Source organism: Anomaloglossus baeobatrachus, chromosome 7 (genome assembly GCF_048569485.1).
Source record: "Anomaloglossus baeobatrachus isolate aAnoBae1 chromosome 7, aAnoBae1.hap1, whole genome shotgun sequence".
In the NCBI taxonomy this organism is placed as follows: Eukaryota; Metazoa; Chordata; class Amphibia; order Anura; family Aromobatidae; genus Anomaloglossus; species Anomaloglossus baeobatrachus.
In genome coordinates this window covers 74,060,452-74,086,467 of record NC_134359.1, presented here as the reverse complement: position 1 = coordinate 74,086,467, position 26,016 = coordinate 74,060,452, and the positions used below count along the sequence as shown (strand labels likewise).

The following is a 26,016-nucleotide window of genomic DNA, read 5'->3' as shown; positions in this document are numbered from 1 at the left end:
CCCGTGCGTGTGCAGTAGAGTGTTCTTCACCCTGCGTTCATTCACCCCCACACCCCCCATTGAATCTACTGCGCATGCGATGGTGACTCAGCTCCACTAACTGTTATTGGTGTGCTCTTCTAAGATGTCCTTCTTGCAAAATCGCCCAGGTATGTGTGTGTGTGTGTGTGTGTGTATGTCTGTCTACCCGCCCACCAGAAGGCAGAAAGTCGGGAGGACAACTTAGAACAGTGCACCAATAAAGGAAATGGAGCTGCCTCACCAGTGTATGCGCAGTAGATTCATTGGGAGGTGAATGAACGCAGGCTGAAGAACACTCTACTGCGCACGCACGGGATTTGCCGGCTGTGACTGTGATACTGAGAGGAGGTAACAGGAAGGATAATGCAGCACGGAGGTGGGGATTTCATACAGGGAAGCAACCGCCCAGGAGCCAAAGCACAACGCCCAGTAGCCTGGTAGGCTAATTTGCATATAGCGATCTAAAGTAATATTTGTGTAGCAAGGCATCTACTATGAGGCATACAGATAAGACTACTTTACTACTTTCAACATCCTATTACCTGTATACCCATAGTAATAGCTTAAAAAAGTCAAAGGGGGTGACAGATTCCCTTTAAACTGATCTATGGGGGTGCCATGTGTCAGACTCCTATTTATATGATATTAATGACCTATCCTAAGGATTAGTTTAGCAATATATGTCCTGATAAAACCCTTACACCTGAGAAACAGCATAGAGGAGGCTCTTTGTATTTTTACCCTTGAGAGTAATTCAGTCTCCAGATTTATAGGGCATGTATGAGAAGAACTAAGGAGTAAGCTGCTGCATGGTGAGCATCTTCAAGAGATCTGGGAAACTCCATATTATTTTCCTGTATGTAAATGTTTGTTTGGTATAAGTTCAATACATGATTTTTCCATTTTACACATTCCTTACAGACACACTCCCATCAAACATTTATCATTTTACTATATTGCAATGATCAAATTATACAGCACTGTATACTTAAAAATGCTAATTTTTCTTTTCTACCCAGTAAATTCTTCTCTTTTGCTCTGCTCTGAATAGAAGCAAGTCTCTTGTCCCTGCATGAGTTATTCCCCTCTTCAACTCCTGACTCAGCTACTCCCAACTGCTCCTGTCATTGACTTTTGCAGTGATGACTCATGCAGGGAAAAGAGAATTCCTGTTTCTATATAGAGCTTAGAATGATTTAGCTAGTCAGTTTTAATCACATTATGTCAAAGACCTAATGGAAAGCAGAAGAATTAACTGGGTGGAAGGGTACAATGAGCAATTGTAAGTACAGTGCTGTATAATATGATGATTGCAATATATTAAGAAGGTAAAAACTTTGATGATAGTGCGTCTTTAAATAACTCATCTATGACAAATTTGTATCTGTTTTTAGGATGTATAGACGATCCTCCAATATGGCCGGGCTCACCTACCCAACAGCTGTCATAACATGTTTAAAGGTAATTAAATATGTTAATAGTCTTGATTTATGGCAGGGATGCACAACATGTTTTGAGCCAAGGGCTACATTGCCATGCTGAACAAATCCCAATGACCGCAAACAAATTTTAGAGGGGACTTACATGAATACATCTCCAGAACCATCATCAGTATGTTACTACATCACCAGATATATGTTTTAAATATTTGAGAAGGATTTGGAGAATTCCTACTAAGATTCTGATTTAAAAAAATCAGTGGGAACACACGCTGATTTAAACTGAGTTTTTGAAGCAGAAAATTGCCATCTCGTCAATACTTAAAAGTAAGTTTTAACAAAGGCATGAAGCATGTTATGGATTGCTACATGTGAAGAAGATATGAACAATAGTGAGTACATGAATTCAAAGCCGGAACCACTGATAGTGCATGAATGCGGCGCCAGAACCACTGTCAGTACGTGTTAGTACATGAGTGCAGCGCCAAATTCATAATGATAGAGAATTTAGATTGTGATTGTGATCCCCAATGGGGACAATGATGATGTCTGAAAAGCGCTATGGAACCAATGGAGCTATGTAAAATAAGTAAATGGGGCACAGATTTTGTAAGTATGTCTAAAAACTAAAAATAACACAAAATGTACTAAAATTCAAGTGTATAACATATTGTATAATACATTACATTATTTTACACTTTTTGTGATAAAAATATAAACTTCTATGATAGTAGGATGGTGTCTTTGCAAGAGGTACTGCACCATTCCAGTGCAGGCAGTGTATATATATATATATATATATATATATATATATATATATATATATATAGATAGATAGATAGATAGATAGATAGATAGATAGATAGATAGATAGATATATTAGCCATTTATACGACAGAAATATATTTTCACTAATACAAATATGCAACTTTAGCCTTATGATTCCATAAGACAGAATTATTATTTATATGCAATATATATATATATATATATATCTATATATATATATATATATATATATATATATATATACAATACAGACCAAACGTTTGGACACACCTTCTCATCTCTAGAACAACTGTTAAGAGGAGACTTTGTGCAGCAGCCTTCATGGTAAAATAGCTGCTAGGAAACCACTGCTAAGGACAGGCAACAAGCAGAAGAGACTTGTTTGGGCTAAAGAACACAAGGAATGGACATTAGACCAGTGGAAATCTGTGCTTTGGTCTGATGAGTCCAAATTTGAGATCTTTGGATCCAACCACTGTGTCTTTGTAGAAAAGGTGAACGGATGGACTCTACATACCTGGTTTCCACCGTGGAGCATGGAGGAGGAGGTGTGATGGTGTGGGGGTGCTTTGCTGGTAACACTGTTGGGGATTTATTCAAAATTGAAGGCATACAGAACCAGCATGGCTACCACAGCATCTTGCAGCGGCGTGCTATTCCATCCAGTTTGCATTTAGTTGAACCATCATTTACTTTTCAACAAGACAATGACCCCAAACACACCTCCAGGCTGTGTAAGTGCTATTTGACTAAGAAGCAGAGTGATGGGGTGCTATGCCAGATGACCTGGTCTCCACAGTCACCAGACCTGAACCCAATCGAGATGGTTTGGGGTGAGCTGGACCGCAGAGTGAAGGCAAAAGGGCCAACAAGTGCTAAGCATCTCTGGGAACTCCTTCAAGACTGTTGGAAAACCATTTACAGTGACTACCTCTTGAAGCTCATCAAGAGAATGCCAAGAGTGTGCAAAGCAGTAATGAAAGCAAAAGATGGCTACTATGAAGAACCTAGAATATAAGACATATTTTTAGCTGTTTCACACTTTTTTAAGTATTTCATTCCACATGTTTTAATTCACAGCTTTGATGCCTTTGTGGCGCCCTGGACTAGCCAGGTCATCACAGATAACACACAAACACCCCCACCCCTAGGACAGCAACATTAGTCAAACACAAAACCCTTGTTGCCTCCCTCCAGTGTCTGATGTCCACACCAGGTGGGGGCGGGGCCAAGGCCATTGGCCCCACCCACCGAGGAGTTCACAGGCCTGGAGACAGGAAAAGTGACAGTTTAGTCCAGGAGGTGGAAGTGAGAGGAGTAAACACTTGGGTGTCTGGGTTGGAGCCCAGGCACTGACAGCAAGGTTGGCAGACAGTGGTGGCCGTCTGCAGGAGTGGTGGAGCAACACGGAACTGTAGGACCGGGGTCGGGCGTTGGCCCGCCGGTACCGACCGGGGAGCGAAGTGAAGCCAGCACACACAGGCAGGGCCATCGGACCCTGACCAGGCTTGGAGCCACCGACAACAGTCAAATCCGAATGTGACTGGAACCCCAGGGGTTTCCTAACAGCAAAAGTCCCGATTGAAGGCAACCGTCCACACCGTGAGGGTATACAGCCACCGCCAACGGCTAGAGACCCAAGGGCCAGGGCCTGCGGGCACAACGGGCTCCTCCGGCACTCATACACCGGGGAGCGGACTACCGCTGGGAAGCCACAGTAGTCAAACAAGAACACTAAGGTGAAGGGAGAGACATCCACCATCACCTGTCCAGAGAGAGATACAGCAGCCGGCTGCGGGACCCGTCCATCCAGCCATTTGGTTTACCGGAGACTTTGTGCCTCATTTGCTGAGTGAGTACATCTGTGCCATCCGGCACTGCGCCGTGCTGTCCCTGCGACCCTGCACCTCACCGGCCCTGCAGCTCCATCACATCACCGGGCCCCGGGACCACCAACCCCTACCCACGGAGGGGGTAAACAACATCCCAGCTGCTCCCCACCATCACTCCCGGGATCCCCGTCATCAGCAGTGGTTGTGCCCATCTTCACCACAACCCGTGGGTGGCGTCACGGACTAAATCCTCAAACCAAATCACCTCCCCCTTTCACTCACGGGCGAGGAGCGCCGCTTGAGTCCCCGGATCCGGCCCACCGCTCGAGCCACCGAGCATCAACAGCAGCGCCGGACCCGAGCGTTAGCGAGCGCAGCGGCGTCCCCTTCTCCGCCCGCGACACCTTCACTTTGAATCTACAATTTCCAGAGTCCTGAAAATAAAGAAAACTCTTTGAATGAGAAGGTGTGTCCGTCCAAACCTTTGGTCTGTACTATATATATATATATATATATTTATATATACAGTATATATATATTCTATATATATGTATAATATATACTGTATATACTATATATGTATATATATATATATATATATATATATATACGTAAATATGTATATATTTATATATATAGTTAGATAGATATAGACATATGCTTTTGGGTCGACATTCATAGGAGGTCGTGATTTCTTCTGTACAGAGCAATGCTGATGCTGATGAAAATTACAAAAGTTCAAATAACTCACTTTTATCCCATTAAATATAAAACAATAAAAAATAAACATATTTGGTATTGCCACATTCAGAAATGTCTGGTCTATTAATATATAAAATAAATTAATCTGATCAGCAAACAACGTAATGAGAAACAAAAAACGCCAGAATTCAGGTTTTCGTTTGCCGCAACATTGCAATAAAATGCAATAAAAGGGGATCAAAACATCATATTGCCAGGTCAGTTCTACCATATAGTGAATATTGTAAATTTAAAAAAAAAATCCATTGTGGAATTTCACTTTTTTGCAATTTGTCCGCAATTGGAATCTTTTTGCCATTTTCCTGTACAATATGTGGCAGAATGAATTGTATCATTCAAAAGTACAAATCATTCCACAAAATACAAGCCCTCATATGGCTATAGGGATGGAAAAATAAAAGCGTTATGGCTCTTGGAATAAGGGGAGAAAAAAAGAAAAACGGAAAATCACCCGGGTGAAGGCTTTAATCGCAGCTATTTTCTCACTATTTATGGTTGTGGAGAAGCCAATTAATCTGCATTTATGATTTAGATACTATAGTCAACTTTTTATGTCAGAAAATAAATCAATGACTCATACGCTCCTTAGAGTTTTATTGTGACTTTTGTAGATAAATACTATTCATAAAATGCCAAGTAAAAATAAACAACAGATTATGAATAACAACTGAATAATACTAGTAGCATTTTCTAAAACAGTATAATATCACACAAACCCTATAATTTGAGCCATTAGCCCCATGTTAGATTTCTATGTAATTAGAAGGATATAACAAATTAATGTAAATTATTGAGTTTTTTCATTATAATTAGTGATGTGTGAATAGTGAACTACTCGAGTTCGGATTATTCGTGTTTAATATTTCGTACTATTCATGTATTTGTCACAAATAACAAATCTAATTCAAATCAATGGGAAACTTGAATAATTTTCCTGCGGACTCTCCCAGGATATCTGTCTGGGCTGTAAAAATGCTGAAATGGATGGAAAAGGGCTGAAATTAAATGGGAACAGCATGGGAAGATGCCTGGATGCAGCTATGAAACACAGGTCGCTTCTGGGAACCATGTTGTCAGTATATTACGCCACTTTGAAGTGTGGTCCTCACCTATTTGTGATAACCAGCGTATGTAAAGTAAACAGCTGCAGGTTGCAACCCCCAGCTGTCTGCTTTACCTTGGCTGGTTATCAAATATAGAAACTCCCCCACAACATTTTTTAAAAATGTATTTAAATAAATGATAAAAAAAACCAATGTGGGCTCCTGACCATTTTTGATAACTAGCGCATATAAGCAGACAGCTCGGGGCTGGTATTCCCAGGCTGGGAAGGTCCATGGTTATTAGGCCCTCCCCATCTTAAAAATAGCCGCCCCACAATTGGCACATTTAATAGATGTGCCAATTGTGGCGCTTTACCCAACTCATCCCGATTGCCCTGGTGCGGTGGCAATCGGGGTAATATATGGGGTTGATGTCAGCTGTAATTTGTCAAACATCACAGCTGTGATCGAGCTTGAGGTTAGTAATGGAGAGGTGTGTAGGAGGCCCCCCCATTACCTACCCTAAAAGTAAAAAGAAAAAACGGAAACATACAAAAATTCTTAGTTAAATATTTTTTTTTACAAATCACAGCTAACATCAACCCCATATAATACTCCGATTGCCACCGCAGCAAGGCTGGTGAGGGCATAGATAGATAGATAGATTGTTCAGCTATTTAGCCAGATAACAAATTAAATGAAAAACTGATGTGGGTTCCCTCTCATTTTTGATAACCAATCCAGATGAAGCAGACAGCTGGGTGCGTTATTATTAGGCTGGGAAGTCCCATGGTTATTTGGCCCTTCCCAGCCTGAAAATACCAGCCTACAGCTATGTCCAGCTCTTTCTGATTGCCCTTGTGCAATGGCAATTGTGGTAATGGTTTATGGGGTTGATCTCAGCTGTGTAGTGTCTGCTGGCATCAAGCCCAGCTGTTAGTAATGGAGAGGCATCTATCCCCCATGACTAACCCAGTAATTGTAAAGAAAAATAAAACACACAAAAAAATATTTTATTGCAAAATAATCACTTCCTGACTCTCGTGACATCACCGCTTATGGCAGTGATGATTATTACAATGATTAGCGGTTATATTCCTAATATGACTGCTCATCATAGTCCCCAGGGTTAGCAGGGAGCAGCGTGTGATGGGACTGACTGCTGCTCAGAACCTGTAGAACCTTGTTCTGAGTCTCCATAAACTTTTGATCCAGGTAATCGAGGAACAGCGCGGGAACCCCTGGATTATGTTGGATGTGGGATCTTTACTCTCTAATAAATTGTTGAATGCAGGAGTCTCTTATTTTTATTTCTTTACCGTTCTCTTTTTATGTCTTTTTGTCATCGGATTCCATGGACTTCTTCGTACCTGCATGGTTTGTTTTTTTTTAATAAATCGGTCAACCACTCTGAGAGTCAGGGAGAAATGTTTTTAAATAAAATAATGTTTGTGTGTTTTTTTTCTCTTTACACTTACTGGGTTAGCAATAGGGTGTCTGATAGACACTTCTCCCTTACTAACCTATGGGTTTCATGCCAGCTGACAATTTTCACAGCTGACGTAAATCCCATAAACAATCACTCCAAATGTCACTGCATCGGGGCAGAGGGAAGAGCTGAGGTAAGGGAAGAGCCGAGGTAAAGCGCCAATAATGGTGCATCTAATGGATGTGCCACTTCTGGGGTGGCTGCAGGCTGGTATTTTTAGACTGGGAAGGACCCAATAGCAGTGACCCTTCCCAGCCTGATAATTATTATTATTATTATTATTTATTATTATAGCGCCATCAATTCCATGGCGCTTTACATGTGAAAGGGGTGTACATAATAGGGACAAGTACAATAATCATAAACAATACAAGACACAGACAGGTACAGGAGGAGAGAGGTCCCTACCCGCGAGGGCTCACACTCTGCAAGGGATAGATGAGGATACAGAGGTGAGAATATCAGCCCCTAGCTGTCTGCTTTACCATGCTTGTTATCAAAAATAGGGGGGCCCTACATCATTTTATTTTTCATTTAACCATTTACTTATTTGGCTAAATAGTTGTACAAGCTATGTAGCTATTATCTATCTATTTATCTATCTATCTACCTGTTTATTATCTATCTATCTATTTATCTGTCTATCTCTCTATTATCTATCTATCCGTCAATCTATCTTTGCACAACTTTAAAACACAAAAAAACATTCATGTCAGTGTCACACGGATGTCACACAGATGCCATCCATATGTTGTACACGTTTCATCCATGCTTCATGGAGGTGTTAAGAACCCCATTGATTTTAATTAGTATGCGTGTGAATGTGTCTCCAGTATGTCTGAATATAGACACTACACCTAAGCCGGGCCTTACGCTCTCAGTTCACAGCTAAAATATCTAAAATCTGTATTCAGTGAAGACAGATTTTCCCATTCTTGCAATGGGAAATGACAATTCGTGCTTATAAATTCTATGGATAGGGAAGGGGAAGAGCTAGAATCAGGCATTCTTACTGTACATTCTCCTGAAATGACAGTTAGGCGGGCTTTGCACACTACGACATCGCAGGTGCGATGTCGGTGGGGTCAAATTGAAAATGACGTACTTCCGGCATCGCATGCGACATCGTAGTGTGTAAAGGCTCGATGATATGATTAACGAGCGCAAAAGCGTCGTAATCGTATCATCGGTGCAGCGTCGGCGTAATCCATGATTACGCTGACGCGACAGTCCGATGTTGTTCCTCGCTCCTGCGGCAGCACACATCGCTGTGTGTGAAGCCGCAGGAGCGAGGAACATCTCCTACCGGCGTCACTGCGGCTTCTGTAGGATATGCGGAAGGAAGGAGGTGGGCGGGATGTTTACATCCCGCTCTTCTCTGCCCCTCCGCTCCTATTGGCCGCCTGCCATGTGACGTCGCAGTGACGCTGCACGACCCGCCCCCTTAATAAGGAGGCGGGTCGCCGGCCAGAGCGACGGTCGCAGGACAGGTGAGTCCATGTGAAGCTGCCGTAGTGATAATGTTCGCTACGGCAGCTATCCCAAGGAAATCGCTGCTGCGACGGGGGCGGGTACTATCGCGCTCGGCATCGCAGCATCGGCCTGCGATGTCGCAGCGTGCAAAGTGCCCCTTAGGCTATGTTCACACACTGCGCTTTTTACCCGCGTTTTTGGTGCGTTTTTGCTGCAGAAATTTCTTGAGAAATTCTTGTACCTTTCTGCAGACATTCCCCAGCAAAACCTATGGAGAAAAAAAAATTAGCTGTGCGCACACTGCGTTTTTTTCTTAAGAAAATTATTTCAGTAGATTTTCTTAAGAAAAAGAATGAGCATGTCACTTCTTTTCTGCAGCTAACTGCGTTATTCACTCCATTGACTGTAATGTAATCATGAAATCATGCAGGGAATAACGCAGGTAGCAAGTTATGTGCGTTATTCCTGTGTTATATCTGCGTTATACCTGCGTTATTCCCGCGTTATTTCGCATTTTTCGTGACATAGTGTAAATCCCTGCCCTGCGTTTTGCAGGGAAGTGATGTCCCTAGAAGAGGAAGAGGAAGTTCCACCATTCTCAGTGTTGGCAGAAAGTAGTGATCTCACACACAAACACATACATATATAATGCACACACACATAGAACTCAAACCTACATATTAAAAAAAAAAAAGAAAAGTGGGCTCCGCTGTATTTTTACCGTCCAGCCAGGTAAGCACACATCGGCGACCTGGTATTCTCAGGCTGGGGAGGGCGAGGGCCATGGTTAATGCCCCCCCCCCCCTGCTGCTGCCCAGAATAACAGCCCGCAGCTGCCCCGGGACTGTTGCATCCACTATGTGACAGTCCCGGCATGTTAAGGGCTTTTCCTGTTGCCATGATGAGGTGGCAATCAGGGTAATATGGAGTTAACGACAACCAATAGCTGCCGCTAAGTCCAAGATTAGTAATGGCAGCATCTATGACACCCCGTCACAAATCTGTAAGTGCCAGTGAAGAAACACTCACACACACAGAAAAATCCTTTATTTTATAATCCTTTCTCCACTTTATTAAACCCCCGAGCAAAGCTCCGACGTAATCCACAGTGATGTCCTGTGGCGCTTCCAGCACTGCTCCAGCCGTGTCTGACAGTTCTCCACGCAGCCTTGTTTAGTGAGCGAGTGCTGAATGCGGCTCCTGAGCAAGGCTGCGGGTAACTCCAGGACATTTCTCACGGCCGGTGATGTGAACACATTACCGGCCGCGAGAACTGCAGTGTGTGTGGGGGTTGGGGGGAACACAAACATAAATAAAGCTGGAATATCTATCCCTCTATTATCTATCTCTATCTATCTTATCTATCTATATTATCTATCTATATTATCTATCTATCTATCCCTCTATTATTTACCTATCTATCTATCTATATTATCTATCTATTTTTTTTTTTCATTTTCAATGTGCTTTATTGCTGTAAAAGCATTAAAAAACGCAGGGACCAACCTGAAAAAAACGCACCGAAAACGCACCAAAACGCACCTGCGTTATTGGTGCGTTTTTTAACGCAGGTGCACTAATCCTTCACTCAAGAAATTTCTTAAGAAAAAGATTTTTTCTAGTGTGAACATAGCCTTATAGTTCTCTATAGAACTATATGAGCACCAACTGTCATCTCTTAAAGACAGATTTTACCAGAGAACTAAGAATTTTGAGACTGAAAGATCAGTCGAGGAGGAGAAAGAAGATTTCTCTAATAGTATATATTACAGAGTTTCTTATTTTGACGTGTACTAATGATATATGAAAAACTAAAATAAAATGATGGATACTTTGTAAGATTTTCAAACAATGCTATTTAATACTCTAAATTTAATTTAATGAGAAATTTCTTAAACATTATTTAATTTATTTTAGTTTTAAGTATTGCTTTCTTTTACCCACAGGAGGTCGATCAGTGGTCATTTAATGTGTTTTCTTTGAATGAGGCGAGTGGAGAACATGCACTAAAATTCATGGTGTATGAATTGTTTACCAGATATGACCTTATCAATCGCTTTAAGGTACGATCATTCACTTTGTGCTGCAGTCATTTCTATTCACTCCAGCTTGTAATAACACCATCACATTGTCACTCATCTATTCTACAGCCCTAAACAAAATAGACAAATCCATCTAATTTTGAACCAATATTGGAACAGGAAATGTATCACTGCATGAGTGGGCAAATTTGTATTCAGGAGTTGGAGTGACAACCTGCGTGGGTGATGTCAAGAATTTTAACAACTTAAATAAAGAACTTGTATTTAATGGTGGTGAGTTTTAGAATCCTAAGTCATATGACAAGGCTGGTGAAAGGGTCACTTTTGACTTTTAGGATTGCTACCACCAATAGGTCGCACTAAAGTTTGTCTATTTCCTCCCTGAAGAGACAATTTAGATCTTAGAGGACACATTCTTTTTGGCATCATGCATGTTAGGCGTGATTTGAGAGTTTGTCTTTAAGAAACAGTTATGGAACACTGGCTACTGAACAGACGGCTTTAATATTCTAAGAAATAGTGGCACAAACGCTAATAGTTGTAAGTCTCACGGAGGCAGACATATCATTAGCACAACTTTAGCAGACACACAAAGGTCCAACAGGTAAGGGGGTCTACAACCACCTCCAAAGCAGTAAACAGATTCTGTCATAAACACATTATTCGACTACAAATGGCCCATACTCGTATATGTTCTTGCACAGGGGCTTCTTATGTCTGTGTCCACCACTGAGGTCACAACTGGTGAGCCAAGACAATTGGAAGTTGCAAAACTTAACTTTATCTCAGGAATGGTTTCTAAGCATTTCTTGACCGAGGTTGTGGAAATACAGCGGGCAAAATAAGTATTGAACACGCCTACAATTTTGTAGGTGAATATATTTATAAAGGAGCTATTGTCATGAATTTCCCACAAAATATTCTTGCACAGGGGCTTTTTGTCTGTGCCTTCTGTCACTGAGGTCAGAATTGGTGAGACAAAACAAAAATGAAGCTGTAAAACCTAACTTTATCTCAGGGATGCTTTTTGAGCAGTTCTTGACCGATGTTGTGGAAATACAGCTGGTGAAACAAGTATTAAACACATCACCAAGTCTGTAACAGCCCATCCAATGTCTGAGGTGGTGACAACGGACACAGGTATGCCCTGTGGGTGTGCTAAGATAAATGCTAAATGCTAAGAGGGCGGACAAGTCGGGGGAAATAACGCCCTTGCAACTAGTCCCTGCACTCATTAGCATATCATAAAGGATCTTTAGAAATACTTTTTCTAAAATCTCTTTATCTATGCTACTAGATATAGGGACTGTTAGGCAGGGATTAGCAATATATACCCAGAACTGCTTGTAGTTCTGGGTGCATATTGCACCTGACAGGTTCTTTTTAAGTATGTCGGGAAGTCCTCCCCACCTCACAATTCATTATATAGTCCTCAGTGTCCTCCCCATCCCACAATTCATAATATGCCCCTGATATTGACCTCTCCACCCCACAATTCATAATATGGCCTGATACCCTCCTCCCAACCCCAAAATTAATTTTATTGCCCTCAGAGTTTTCTCCCCACCCCACAGTTCATTATATGGTCCCAATATGTAAGGTATGGTAATGTACATAACAACATAGAGAACTATGTAATATATATATATATATATATATATATATATACAGTCACATGAAAACGTTTGGGCACCCCTATTAGTGTTAACCTTTTTTCTTTATGACAATTTGGGTTTTTGCAACAGCTATTTCAGTTTCATATATCTAATAACTGATGGACTGAGTAATATTTCTGAATTGAAATGAGGTTTATTGTACTAACAGAAACTGTGCAATCTGCATTTACATTAAATTTGAAAATTTGACCGGTGCATAAGTATGGGCACCTCAACATAAAAGTGACATTAATATTTTGTAGATCCTCCTTTTGCAAAAATAACAGCCTCTAGTCGCTTCCTGTAGCTTTTAATGAGTTCCTGGATCCTGGATGAAGGTATATTTGACCATACCTGTTTACAAAAACAATTCCAGTTCAGTTAAGTTTGATGGTCGCCGAGCATGGACAGCCCGCTTCAAATCATCCCACAGATGTTCAATGATATTCAGGTCTGGGGACTGGGATGGCCATTCCAGAACATTGTAATTGTTCCTCTGCATGAATGCCTGAGTAGATTTGGAGCGGTGTTTTGGATCATTGTCTTGCTGAAATATCCATCCCCTGCATAACTTCAACTTCGTCACTGATTCTTGCACATTATTGTCAAGAATCTGCTGATACTGAGTTGAATCCATGCGACCCTCAACTTTAACAAGATTCCTGGTGCCGGCATTGGCCACACAGCCCCAAAGCATGATGGAACCTCCACCAAATTTTACTGTGGGTAGCAAGTGCTTTTCTTGGAATGCCGTGTTTTTTTTGCCTCCATGCATAACGCCTTTTTGTATGACCAACCAACTCAATCTTTGTTTCATCAGTCCACAGGACCTTCTTCCAAAATGTAATTGGCTTGTCCAAATGTGCTTTTCCATACCTCAGGCAACTCTGTTTGTGGCATGCTTGCAGAAACGGCTTCTTTCGCATCACTCTCCCAAACAGCTTCTCCTTGTGCAACGTGCGCTGTATTGTTGACCGATGCACATTAACACCATCTGCAGCAAGATGATGCTGCAGGTCTTTGGAGGTGGTCTGTGGATTGTCCTTAATAGGATAACTGAAGTGAGCAATTATATATTTATATCATGAGTGCAAGCCAAAAAATACATACTATACAAGAATAAGGCTGCACATCAAACATAGATAATGGTATAATGCCTCAAGGTACATCTCTATATTGGGGTCCCTAGCTCTGTGACCCTAACTGTGTGTCATCTCATTGCAATTAAAAACTGCTGTGGGTGGAGAGGGGTAACTAACGACTTTCTTATATAGGAGATGGAAAAAACATGGCCGAAAGGGGCGGAGCTGTGTTCACATTCAGAAAAAAAACTACATATAACTGAATAGGATAACTGAAGTGAGCACTAATATATATATATCATGAGTGCAAGCCAAAAAATACATACTATACAAGAATAAGGCTGCACATCAAACATAGATAATGGTATAATGCCTCAAGCATATGGAAAAATATTGGAATATACAATGAAAAATGCTACTTGCTAATTTGAACATGTGAATAATGAATTGCATACCTGCCATGAATATTAGGAAAAAGGAGATATTTAGCAATTGCATTGATCAATGTAACTGAGCCCCAAAACCTCGTCAAGGTACATCTCTATATTGGGGTCCCTAGCTCTGTGACCCTAACTGTGTGTCATCTCATTGCAATTAAAAACTGCTGTGGGTGGAGAGGGGTAACTAAGGACTTTCTTATATAGGAGATGGAAAAAACATGGCCGAAAGGGGCGGAGCTGTGTTCACATTCAGAAAAAAAACTACATATAACTGAATAGGATAACTGAAGTGAGCACTAATATATATATATCATGAGTGCAAGCCAAAAAATACATACTATACAAGAATAAGGCTGCACATCAAACATAGATAATGGTATAATGCCTCAAGCATATGGAAAAATATTGGAATATACAATGAAAAATGCTACTTGCTAATTTGAACATGTGAATAATGAATTGCATACCTGCCATGAATATTAGGAAAAAGGAGATATTTAGCAATTGCATTGATCAATGTAACTGAGCCCCAAAACCTCGTCAAGGTACATCTCTATATTGGGGTCCCTAGCTCTGTGACCCTAACTGTGTGTCATCTCATTGCAATTAAAAACTGCTGTGGGTGGAGAGGGGTAACTAAGGACTTTCTTATATAGGAGATGGAAAAAACATGGCCGAAAGGGGCGGAGCTGTGTTCACATTCAGAAAAAAAACTACATATAACTGAATAGGATAACTGAAGTGAGCACTAATATATATATATCATGAGTGCAAGCCAAAAAATACATACTATACAAGAATAAGGCTGCACATCAAACATAGATAATGGTATAATGCCTCAAGCATATGGAAAAATATTGGAATATACAATGAAAAATGCTACTTGCTAATTTGAACATGTGAATAATGAATTGCATACCTGCCATGAATATTAGGAAAAAGGAGATATTTAGCAATTGCATTGATCAATGTAACTGAGCCCCAAAACCTCGTCAAGGTACATCTCTATATTGGGGTCCCTAGCTCTGTGACCCTAACTGTGTGTCATCTCATTGCAATTAAAAACTGCTGTGGGTGGAGAGGGGTAACTAAGGACTTTCTTATATAGGAGATGGAAAAAACATGGCCGAAAGGGGCGGAGCTGTGTTCACATTCAGAAAAAAAACTACATATAACTGAATAGGATAACTGAAGTGAGCACTAATATATATATATCATGAGTGCAAGCCAAAAAATACATACTATACAAGAATAAGGCTGCACATCAAACATAGATAATGGTATAATGCCTCAAGCATATGGAAAAATATTGGAATATACAATGAAAAATGCTACTTGCTAATTTGAACATGTGAATAATGAATTGCATACCTGCCATGAATATTAGGAAAAAGGAGATATTTAGCAATTGCATTGATCAATGTAACTGAGCCCCAAAACCTCGTCAAGGTACATCTCTATATTGGGGTCCCTAGCTCTGTGACCCTAACTGTGTGTCATCTCATTGCAATTAAAAACTGCTGTGGGTGGAGAGGGGTAACTAAGGACTTTCTTATATAGGAGATGGAAAAAACATGGCCGAAAGGGGCGGAGCTGTGTTCACATTCAGAAAAAAAACTACATATAACTGAATAGGATAACTGAAGTGAGCACTAATATATATATATCATGAGTGCAAGCCAAAAAATACATACTATACAAGAATAAGGCTGCACATCAAACATAGATAATGGTATAATGCCTCAAGCATATGGAAAAATATTGGAATATACAATGAAAAATGCTACTTGCTAATTTGAACATGTGAATAATGAATTGCATACCTGCCATGAATATTAGGAAAAAGGAGATATTTAGCAATTGCATTGATCAATGTAACTGAGCCCCAAAACCTCGTCAAGGTACATCTCTATATTGGGGTCCCTAGCTCTGTGACCCTAACTGTGTGTCATCTCATTGCAATTAAAAACTGCTGTGGGTGGAGAGGGGTAACTAAGGACTTTCTTATATAGGAGATGGAAAAAACATGGCCGAAAGGGGCGGAGCTGTGTTCACATTCAGAAAAAAAACTACATATAACTGAATAGGATAACTGAAGTGAGCACTAATATATATATATCATGAGTGCAAGCCAAAAAATACATACTATACAAGAATAAGGCTGCACATCAAACATCATTTTTTTCCATCTCCTATATAAGAAAGTCCTTAGTTACCCCTCTCCACCCACAGCAGTTTTTAATTGCAATGAGATGACACACAGTTAGGGTCACAGAGCTAGGGACCCCAATATAGAGATGTACCTTGACGAGGTTTTGGGGCTCAGTTACATTGATCAATGCAATTGCTAAATATCTCCTTTTTCCTAATATTCATGGCAGGTATGCAATTCATTATTCACATGTTCAAATTAGCAAGTAGCATTTTTCATTGTATATTCCAATATTTTTCCATATGCTTGAGGCATTATACCATTATCTATGTTTGATGTGCAGCCTTATTCTTGTATAGTATGTATTTTTTGGCTTGCACTCATGATATATATATATTAGTGCTCACTTCAGTTATCCTATTCAGTTATATGTAGTTTTTTTTCTGAATGTGAACACAGCTCCGCCCCTTTCGGCCATGTTTTTTCCATCTCCTATATAAGAAAGTCCTTAGTTACCCCTCTCCACCCACAGCAGTTTTTAATTGCAATGAGATGACACACAGTTAGGGTCACAGAGCTAGGGACCCCAATATAGAGATGTACCTTGACGAGGTTTTGGGGCTCAGTTACATTGATCAATGCAATTGCTAAATATCTCCTTTTTCCTAATATTCATGGCAGGTATGCAATTCATTATTCACATGTTCAAATTAGCAAGTAGCATTTTTCATTGTATATTCCAATATTTTTCCATATGCTTGAGGCATTATACCATTATCTATGTTTGATGTGCAGCCTTATTCTTGTATAGTATGTATTTTTTGGCTTGCACTCATGATATATATATATTAGTGCTCACTTCAGTTATCCTATTCAGTTATATGTAGTTTTTTTTCTGAATGTGAACACAGCTCCGCCCCTTTCGGCCATGTTTTTTCCATCTCCTATATAAGAAAGTCCTTAGTTACCCCTCTCCACCCACAGCAGTTTTTAATTGCAATGAGATGACACACAGTTAGGGTCACAGAGCTAGGGACCCCAATATAGAGATGTACCTTGACGAGGTTTTGGGGCTCAGTTACATTGATCAATGCAATTGCTAAATATCTCCTTTTTCCTAATATTCATGGCAGGTATGCAATTCATTATTCACATGTTCAAATTAGCAAGTAGCATTTTTCATTGTATATTCCAATATTTTTCCATATGCTTGAGGCATTATACCATTATCTATGTTTGATGTGCAGCCTTATTCTTGTATAGTATGTATTTTTTGGCTTGCACTCATGATATATATATATTAGTGCTCACTTCAGTTATCCTATTCAGTTATATGTAGTTTTTTTTCTGAATGTGAACACAGCTCCGCCCCTTTCGGCCATGTTTTTTCCATCTCCTATATAAGAAAGTCCTTAGTTACCCCTCTCCACCCACAGCAGTTTTTAATTGCAATGAGATGACACACAGTTAGGGTCACAGAGCTAGGGACCCCAATATAGAGATGTACCTTGACGAGGTTTTGGGGCTCAGTTACATTGATCAATGCAATTGCTAAATATCTCCTTTTTCCTAATATTCATGGCAGGTATGCAATTCATTATTCACATGTTCAAATTAGCAAGTAGCATTTTTCATTGTATATTCCAATATTTTTCCATATGCTTGAGGCATTATACCATTATCTTTGTGGATTGTCCTTGACTGTTCTCACCATTCTTCTTCTCTGCCTTTCTGATATTTTTCTTGGCCTGCCACTTCTGGGCTTAATAAGAACTGTACCTGTGTTCTTCCATTTCCTTACTATGTTCTTCACAGTGGAAACTGACAGTTTAAATCTCTGAGACAACTTTTTGTATCCTTCCCCTGAACAACTATGTTGAATAATCTTTGTTTTCAGATCATTTGAGAGTTGTTTTGAGGAGCCCATGATGCCACTCTTCATAGGAGATTCAAATAGGAGAACAACTTGCAAGTGGCCACCTTAAATACCTTTGCTCATGATTGGATACACCTGCCTATGAAGTTCAAAGCTCAATGAGGTTACAAAACCAATTTAGTGCTTTAGTAAGTCAGTAAAAAGTAGTTAGGAGTGTTCAAAACAAGAAATTGATAAGGGTGCCCATTAGTGATGAGCGAGTACTAAAAAGCTCGGGTGCTCGAGGCTCGGGCCGAGCATCCCAAGATACTCGTGTACTCGGCCCGAGCACTGAGCCCAATGTTATCCTATGGGAGACCCGAGTATTTTTATGAAATGACCCCCGGCAGCATGTAGAAACCCTAAATATGTCACAAAAGTCTCAGAAGAGTGCTCAAATGACATGGCAACAGCATGGGGAAGATCCCTTGAAGCATTTATCACTCAAAAGTCACAGCTGTGAACAATTTTGTCCGCGTTTTACGCCATTTTTACGGACTCACCAGAAAACCTTCCAAAATGACACCAAAATGAATTTTCATGGCGGAAATGTTAAGGGCACATACCCAATAGTGAGGTGGAGCTGGTGTATTTTACTTTTGGAGATTACATGAAAGATTTTACGTGAAAACATTGTGTGGCACTTCGATTTCCCTGAGAAGAGACGTACATGAAGGCCTCTTGAGTCTAATGTGCCCATTTTGAGGAAGTGGGTCTATTGTAGTATAGCCCTTTGGCAGGGCAGCCAAAAATTGGGAGGCTCCACGTTGTCCCTGGATAGAGACGTGCATGAGGGCCTGTAAACCTGAAGTGCCCATTGTAAGGAAGTGGGTCTATTGTAGTATAGCCCTTTGGCAGGGCAGCCAAAAATTGGGAGGCTCCACATTGTCCCTGGATAGAGACATGCATGAGGGCCTGTAAACCTGAAGTGCCCATTGTAAGGAAGTGGGTCTATTGTAGTATAGCCCTTTGGCAGGGCAGCCAAAAATTGGGAGGCTCCACGTTGTCCCTGGATAGAGACGTGCATGAGGGCCTGTAAACCTGAAGTGCCCATTGTAAGGAAGTGGGTCTATTGTAGTATAGCCCTTTGGCAGGGCAGCCAAAAATTGGGAGGCTCCACATTGTCCCTGGATAGAGACGTGCATGAGGGCCTGTAAACCTGAAGTGTCCATTGTCAGGAAGTGGGTCTATTGTAGTATAGCCCTTAGGCAGGGCAGCCAAAAATTGGGAGGCTCCACATTGTCCCTGGATAGAGACGTGCATGAGGGCCTCAAAACATTGTTCCCATTGCAAAGGAGCGGGTCTCCTGTCGTTGTAATGTCCATTCTGAAAGAATGGGCGAAAAAATTTACCACTGGGGGTATACCTGAAACAAAGGCCTAACTATTGTAACGGTCATCATGGTGGCGCATGAGGAGAAGGAGGAGCAGTCCAGCGATTATCCAAAGTCCAGAAGTGTATACCCATGGGTGAGTGGAGGAACATGGCAAATTCCCGTTACAAACTTTAAATTCCGCTCTCATTTGCTGGTGGTGTGGTGAAGTCTGGCCCAATCCAACCCTTGTTCATCTTGATCAGAGTCAGCTTGTCAGCATTTTCAGTTGACAGGCGGGTGCGTTTATCTGTAATGATTCCACCTGCGGCACTAAAAACATGCTCTGACAAAACGCTAGCGGCAGGGCAGGCCACGACTTCCAAGGCGTAGAGAGCCAATTCATGCCACGTGTCCACCTTGGATACCCAATAATTGTAAGGCACAGAGGAATGTCGGAGTACAGTTGTTCGATCTGCAAGGTACTCCTTGAGCATCTGGGCAAACTTAGGATTTCTTGTGGCACTACCCCGCACCTCAGGGGCTGTGGTACGTGAGGGGCTGAGAAAACTGTCCCACATCTTAAAGACTGTTCCCCTACCTCTGGCGGATTGGACTTGTGCCCCTCTCGGCTGTACGCCTTGGTTGTCCACTGATTCCTGACCTATGCCGCTAGCGTTTTGTGAGGGGAATGCTTTGCCTACTTCCGTGACTATGGCCTTCCGGAACTGCTGCATTTTGGCTGACCTCTCCGCCTCGGGAATAAGAGACATAAAGTTCTCCTTGTAGCGTGGGTCTAACAGTGTTACCAACCAGTAATGATTGTCGGCCAAGATGTTCTTAACGCGAGGGTCACGAGACAGGCAGCTTACCATAAAGTCAGCCATGTGCGCCAGACTCTTAACAGCCAGTACTTCAGTATCCTGACCAACACGATGATCCTCCTCCTCCTCCTCATCTACCCTGTCCTCTGGCCAGCCACGCTGAACCGAGGATATGACTGGTGTGCATGTCATATCCTCAATTTGGCCGGAGAGTTGCTCCATGTCTTCATCCTCCTCCTCGTCATAGTCCTCCACTGCGCGTTGTGATGAGACGAGGCTGGGCTGTGTGTTATCACCCACACCCACTACTGTTTCTTGCTCCAACTCATCGCGCTCCGCCTGCAATGCATCATGTTTGTTTTTGAGCAGAGACCATTTTAGAAGGCAGAGAAGCGGTATGGTGACGCTAATAATGGCGTCATCACCACTCACCATCTTGGTGGAGTCCTCAAAGTTTTGGAGGATGGTACATAGGTCGGACATCCATCTCCACTCCTCAGGTGTTATGTGTGGAGTTTGACCCATTTCCCGACGGCTTAGGTGATGCAGGTACTCAACAACTGCCCTCTTCTGCTCATATATCCTGACCAACATGTGCAGAGTTGAATTCCAACGCGTGGGAACATCACACATCAGTCTGTGAGCCAGAAGATGCAAACGGCGCTGAAAGCCGGCAAGGCCGGCTGAAGCAGTAGGTGACTTTCGAAAATGTGCAGACAGGCGGCGAACTTTTACCAGCAGATCAGACAGCTCTGTGTATGACTTTAGAAACCGCTGAACCACGAGGTTGAGCACATGGGCCACGCATGGAACATGTGTCAGCTGGCCTCGCCTCAAAGCCGCCACCAGGTTCCAGCCATTGTCACACACGACCTTTCCTGGCTTTAGGTTCAGAGGTGTGAGCCAGTGATCTGCCTGCTGTTTCAGAGCTGTCCACACCTCTTCTGCATTGTGGGGTTTGTCACCTATGCAGATTAGCTTCAGCACAGCCTGTTGCCGCTTCGCCGAGGCAGTGCTGCAGTGCTTCCAGCTTGGGACTGGTGTGGAAGGTAAAGTGGATGAGGATGCGCAGGAGGAGGAGGAGGCTGAAGAGCATGACATTCCGGAGCTGTAGAGTGTGGGTGAAACCCTGACTGAGGTAGGGCCTGCAAACCTTGGTGTGGGAAGGACGTGTTCCGTCCCTCGCTCAGACTGGGTCCCAGCTTCCACAATATTAACCCAGTGTGCCGTCAACGAGATGTAGCGGCCTTGCCCACAAGCACTTGTCCACGTGTCTGTGGTTAGGTGGACTTTGGGTGAAACAGCGTTGTTCAGAGCACGTGTGATGTTTTGTGACATGTGGTTATGCAATGCGGGGACGGCACACCGGGAGAAATAGTGGTGGCTGGGGACCGAGTAACGTGGGACAGCTGCCGCCATCAGGTCGCGGAATGCTTCTGTCTCCACCAGCCTAAAAGGCAACATTTCCAGCGCAAGCAGTCGCGAAATGTTAGCATTTAGAACTGTGGCATGTGGAGCATTGGCAGTGTATTTGCGCCTGCGTTCAAAGCTTTGCTGAATTGAAAACTGAACGCTGCGCTGGGACAAAGACGTGCTTGATGATGGTGTTATTTCTGCGTAGGCAACTGCAGGTGCAGGACCGGAGGAGGCTTGTTTGCAGGCAGCATGGACAGGGGATTGGCTCGCATGCACAACAAGCGAAGACGTAGTAGTGACATCAGCAAGCACTGCTCCTTGACTCTGTTGTACTTCTCACAAAGTCGGGTGCTTGGCTGACATGTGCCTGATCATGCTGGTGGTGGTCAGGCTGCTAGTTTTGGTACCCCTGCTGATGCTGGCACGGCAGGTGTTGCAAATGGCCTTTTTAGAATCAACTGGAGCCAACTTAAAAAACTGCCAGACTCGGGAAGACCTAACATTTGTACAGGCACCTTGTGTCGTGTTGTTGTTCCGGGGAACGGTTGCCTGACTTCTGCCTGGGGCCACCACCCTGCTTCTTACTGCCTGTTGGGATGCTACGCCTCCCTCCCCCTGTGCACTGCTGTCCTCGCTCTGCATATCCTCCTGCCAGGTTGGGTCAGTTACTGGATCATCCACCACGTCGTCTTCCTCTTCCGCACCCTGCTCCTCCTCCTGACTTCCTGACAATTGTGTCTCATCATCGTCCACCCCTTGTTGAGACACGTTGCTAACTTCGTGAGAACGTGGCTGCTCAAATATTTGGGCATCTGTACATACGATCTCCTCATGACCCACTTCAACATGAGCTGACGAGAGGCCAGAATGTGCGAATGGAAACGTGAACAGCTCTTCCGAGTGTCCAAGTGTGGGATCAGTAATGTCCGAGGACGTGTACTCAGCCTTGTGGTAGGAAGGAGGATCAGGTTCTGAAATGTGCGGTGCAGTATCACGGCTACTGACACTTGACCGTGTGGAAGACAGAGTGTTTGTGGTGGTGCCAATCTGACTGGAAGCATTATCCGCTATCCAACTAACAACCTGTTGACACTAGTCTTGGTTCAAGAGCGGTGTACTGCTGCGGTCCCCAAGAATTTGGGACAGGACGTGCGAGCGAGTAGATGTGGCCCTTTGTTGTGGCGAAATTAGAGCTTGCCCACGACCTCAGCCTCTGCCTGCACCACCATCACGTCCACTTCCTTGTTCGTTGCCAACGCCCTTGTGCATTTTGCAATGCTGTGCTGACATGTATTCACTAGACTTGTGCGTTATATCCAAGTTTGTGCAAAACGCACACAAGTGCACCTGTACGCTGCCACCGACAGGCACACACGTGCGGTTTTTAAATGCAAGCACGGACGCACTAAGAACCTAACAGGTTTTTAGGAGCGACAATTACTGAGAAGTCTGACACTATCAGACACTGCTGACTGACGTGTATTATTCACTAGACTTGTGCGTTATATAATAGTTTGTGCAAAACGTGCACCTGTACGCTGCCACCGACAGGCACACACGTGTGGTTTTTAAATGCAAGCACGGACGCACTAAGAACCTAACAGGTTTTTAGGAGCGACAATTACTGAGAAGTCTGACACTATCAGGACTGTTTTAGACTGTGTACACCAGCCCCAGATATGATGAAGGCTGGTATACGGTCACCACTAGGAATGGCTATATACCCTGCCTGCCTGCCTGCCTGCCTGTAAACTGCTACAATAGTCCTGACAAGGACTCTTCTGGTCACTAGCCTGTATTCCGACCTGGCTATACCCTGCCTGTATACAGCAACAATAGTCCTGAGAAGGACTCTGCTACTGTACTCCGACCTGGCTATACCCTGCCTGCCTGTATACAACTATAATAGTCCTGAGAAGGACTTCTGGTCACACTGTTTGCAGCCCTGCTACGGAAATAACTATAAAGGGCCGCAAACCTTTCCCTGAAGCAGCAACACTCTCCCTGCACTGACTGTCTGGATGGCTGTGTGCAGAGCACAGCGCGCCCGCCGGTATAAAGGCTCGGTCACGCTGTGCAGGCCGCCCAATCACTGCAATTCCACAACTAACAGGGCTGTGGCATTGCAGTGGTCTGCCAGCCAATCCCTGCATGAGGGCTAGCTCTCAAAAGAGCGCCAACATGCAGGGATGAAGACCACGAGTACAGCACGAGTATCGCGAGATTACTCGGTCCCCGCCGAGTAGCCCGAGTACAGTGATACTCGTGCGAGTACCGAGTAGTAACAAGCATACTCGCTCATCACTAGTGCCCATACTTATGCACCGGTCAAATTTTCAAATTTAATTTAAATGCAGATTGCACATTTTCTGTTAGTACAATAAACCTCATTTCAATTCAGAAATATTACTCAGTCCATCAGTTATTAGATATATGAAAGTGAAATAGCTGTTGCAAAAACCCAAATTGTTATAAAGAAAAAAGGTTAACATTAATAGGGGTGCCCAAACTTTTTCATATGACTGTATATATATATATATATATATATATATATATATATATATACGGTATATATGTACATAAATATTTTCAGCTTTGTCACCATAAAAGTTGGGGGCCTAGGCACAATTTCTTGCACAGGGACCCTAAGCTGTCAGTGTCCGCCCCTGCTTTTATGGAGTGTTGTAGCATACCATGAATATTTGTTTTCATGGATTTCATATGGATTTGGGAGAAGAACACATCTGTCAGTTTTCTCTTCTTAGACAAGAGTCACACTTGCGAGAGACTCTCGCGAGTCTCGCATCGCATCACCCCAGCACAGCCACACACTCTCCGGACAGGAGCATCTCAGCTGCATAGAAATACATGCAGTCAGCCTGCTCCTGTCCAGAGAGTGTGCGGCCGTGTCGGGGTGATGCGATGTGAGACTCGCGTGAGTCTCTCGCAAATGTGACTCCGGCCTTACAAGGATTTAATTGTCCCCACCAGGTTGAACTGTATGATGAAAATGCTTATGATGTAACTGCACTAATCTTTTTCTAGATCCCTGTTGCCTGTCTCGTATCATTTGTGGAAGCTCTGGAAGTTGGCTACAGCAAATACAAAAATCCGTACCACAATCTGATTCATGCAGCAGACGTTACCCAAACTGTGCACTACATAATGCTTCATACGGGTATAATGGTGAGCAATCTGATCATATGTCTTTTAAGGGGTTTTCTGGTCTAGAAAGAAAAGTCTGCAGTAAATCTATGTGACTACACACTGCCAACTGTCATAATTACCCCATATTCACTGTACGGTTGGGTGGTTATGTGACGACATGTATTCGCAATGGAAGAGAATTGGGAGTAGCTGGATAAGACTAGCTGGCATGTGACCACAAGTACACAAATTGCATACATGCAGTCATGTGACCGCTCATGTGCAAGAGGAATACATAGCACACTGTCACTATTCGGTAATTGCAGTCTCATAGAGTGACTGCAGATATCCTTCTTAGGGCTCACTCACATGAGCGTATAACACGAGCAAGTGCAGTCCGATGTTTTATCGGATAGCAGATGACACTCAGCTCATGCTCACAGCAGATGACACTCAGCTGATGCTCACAGTAGATGACACTCGGCTCACTCTCCAAGCAGATGACACTCTTATTATGCTCCCAATAGATGACACTTGGCTCATGCTCGCAGCAGATCAGGCTTGGCTCACGCTCGCAATAGATGACACTCAGCTCACGCTCAAAGCAGTTGATACTTTGCTCATGCTCGCAGCAGATGATACTCAGCTCACTCAGCTCACACTCGAAGCAGATGATACTCAGCTCACACTCGAAGCAGATGATACTCAGCTCACACTCGCAGCAAATGACACTTGGCTCTTGCTCGCAGCAGATGACACTTGGCTGATGCACGCAGTAGATGACGCTCGGCTCACATGCAGCAGATGACGCTCAATTCACTCTGACAGCAGATGACACTCAGCGCATGTTTGCAGCAGAGTTTGAGATGAGTGTCATTGACACAATCCATCCAATTCTCTCGCATGAGAGAACATATGCTCATGTGACCCAGGCCTTAGGCTGGAAAAAGTAAAATTGGATTATTTATGTACATGCTAATGTCTTATTTCAAACCTTGAGTTAATTAAGAGTGCTTTTATTAATGAAGTTCAATTGGATAAAAGTCATATAAATTTGGCTTCATACGTTCAATATTCTTAGCTTGGATCGCACTGGGTCCACTGGGTCTCCTGGCCTTAGTTCAGTGCCTTATAGGTCAGGACTCCCAGTGGTCTGGTGGGGTATTGCGATTGTTTTATGGAT

General features: G+C 42.8%; 1 protein-coding gene across 3 annotated transcripts in view; it reads left to right on the top strand.

Moving 5' to 3' along the window:
• PDE1A (phosphodiesterase 1A) overlaps window positions 1–26,016 on the top strand; it is a 432,756-nt gene that overhangs the window by 332,182 nt on the left and 74,558 nt on the right. For all 3 annotated transcript variants that reach the window (XM_075318894.1, XM_075318895.1, XM_075318896.1), the window contains 3 exons: window positions 1,416–1,482; window positions 10,795–10,911; window positions 24,732–24,872. In XM_075318894.1, coding sequence (XP_075175009.1) covers window positions 1,416–1,482; window positions 10,795–10,911; window positions 24,732–24,872 — 325 coding nt within the window. The remainder of the gene's footprint in view (window positions 1–1,415; window positions 1,483–10,794; window positions 10,912–24,731; window positions 24,873–26,016) is intronic.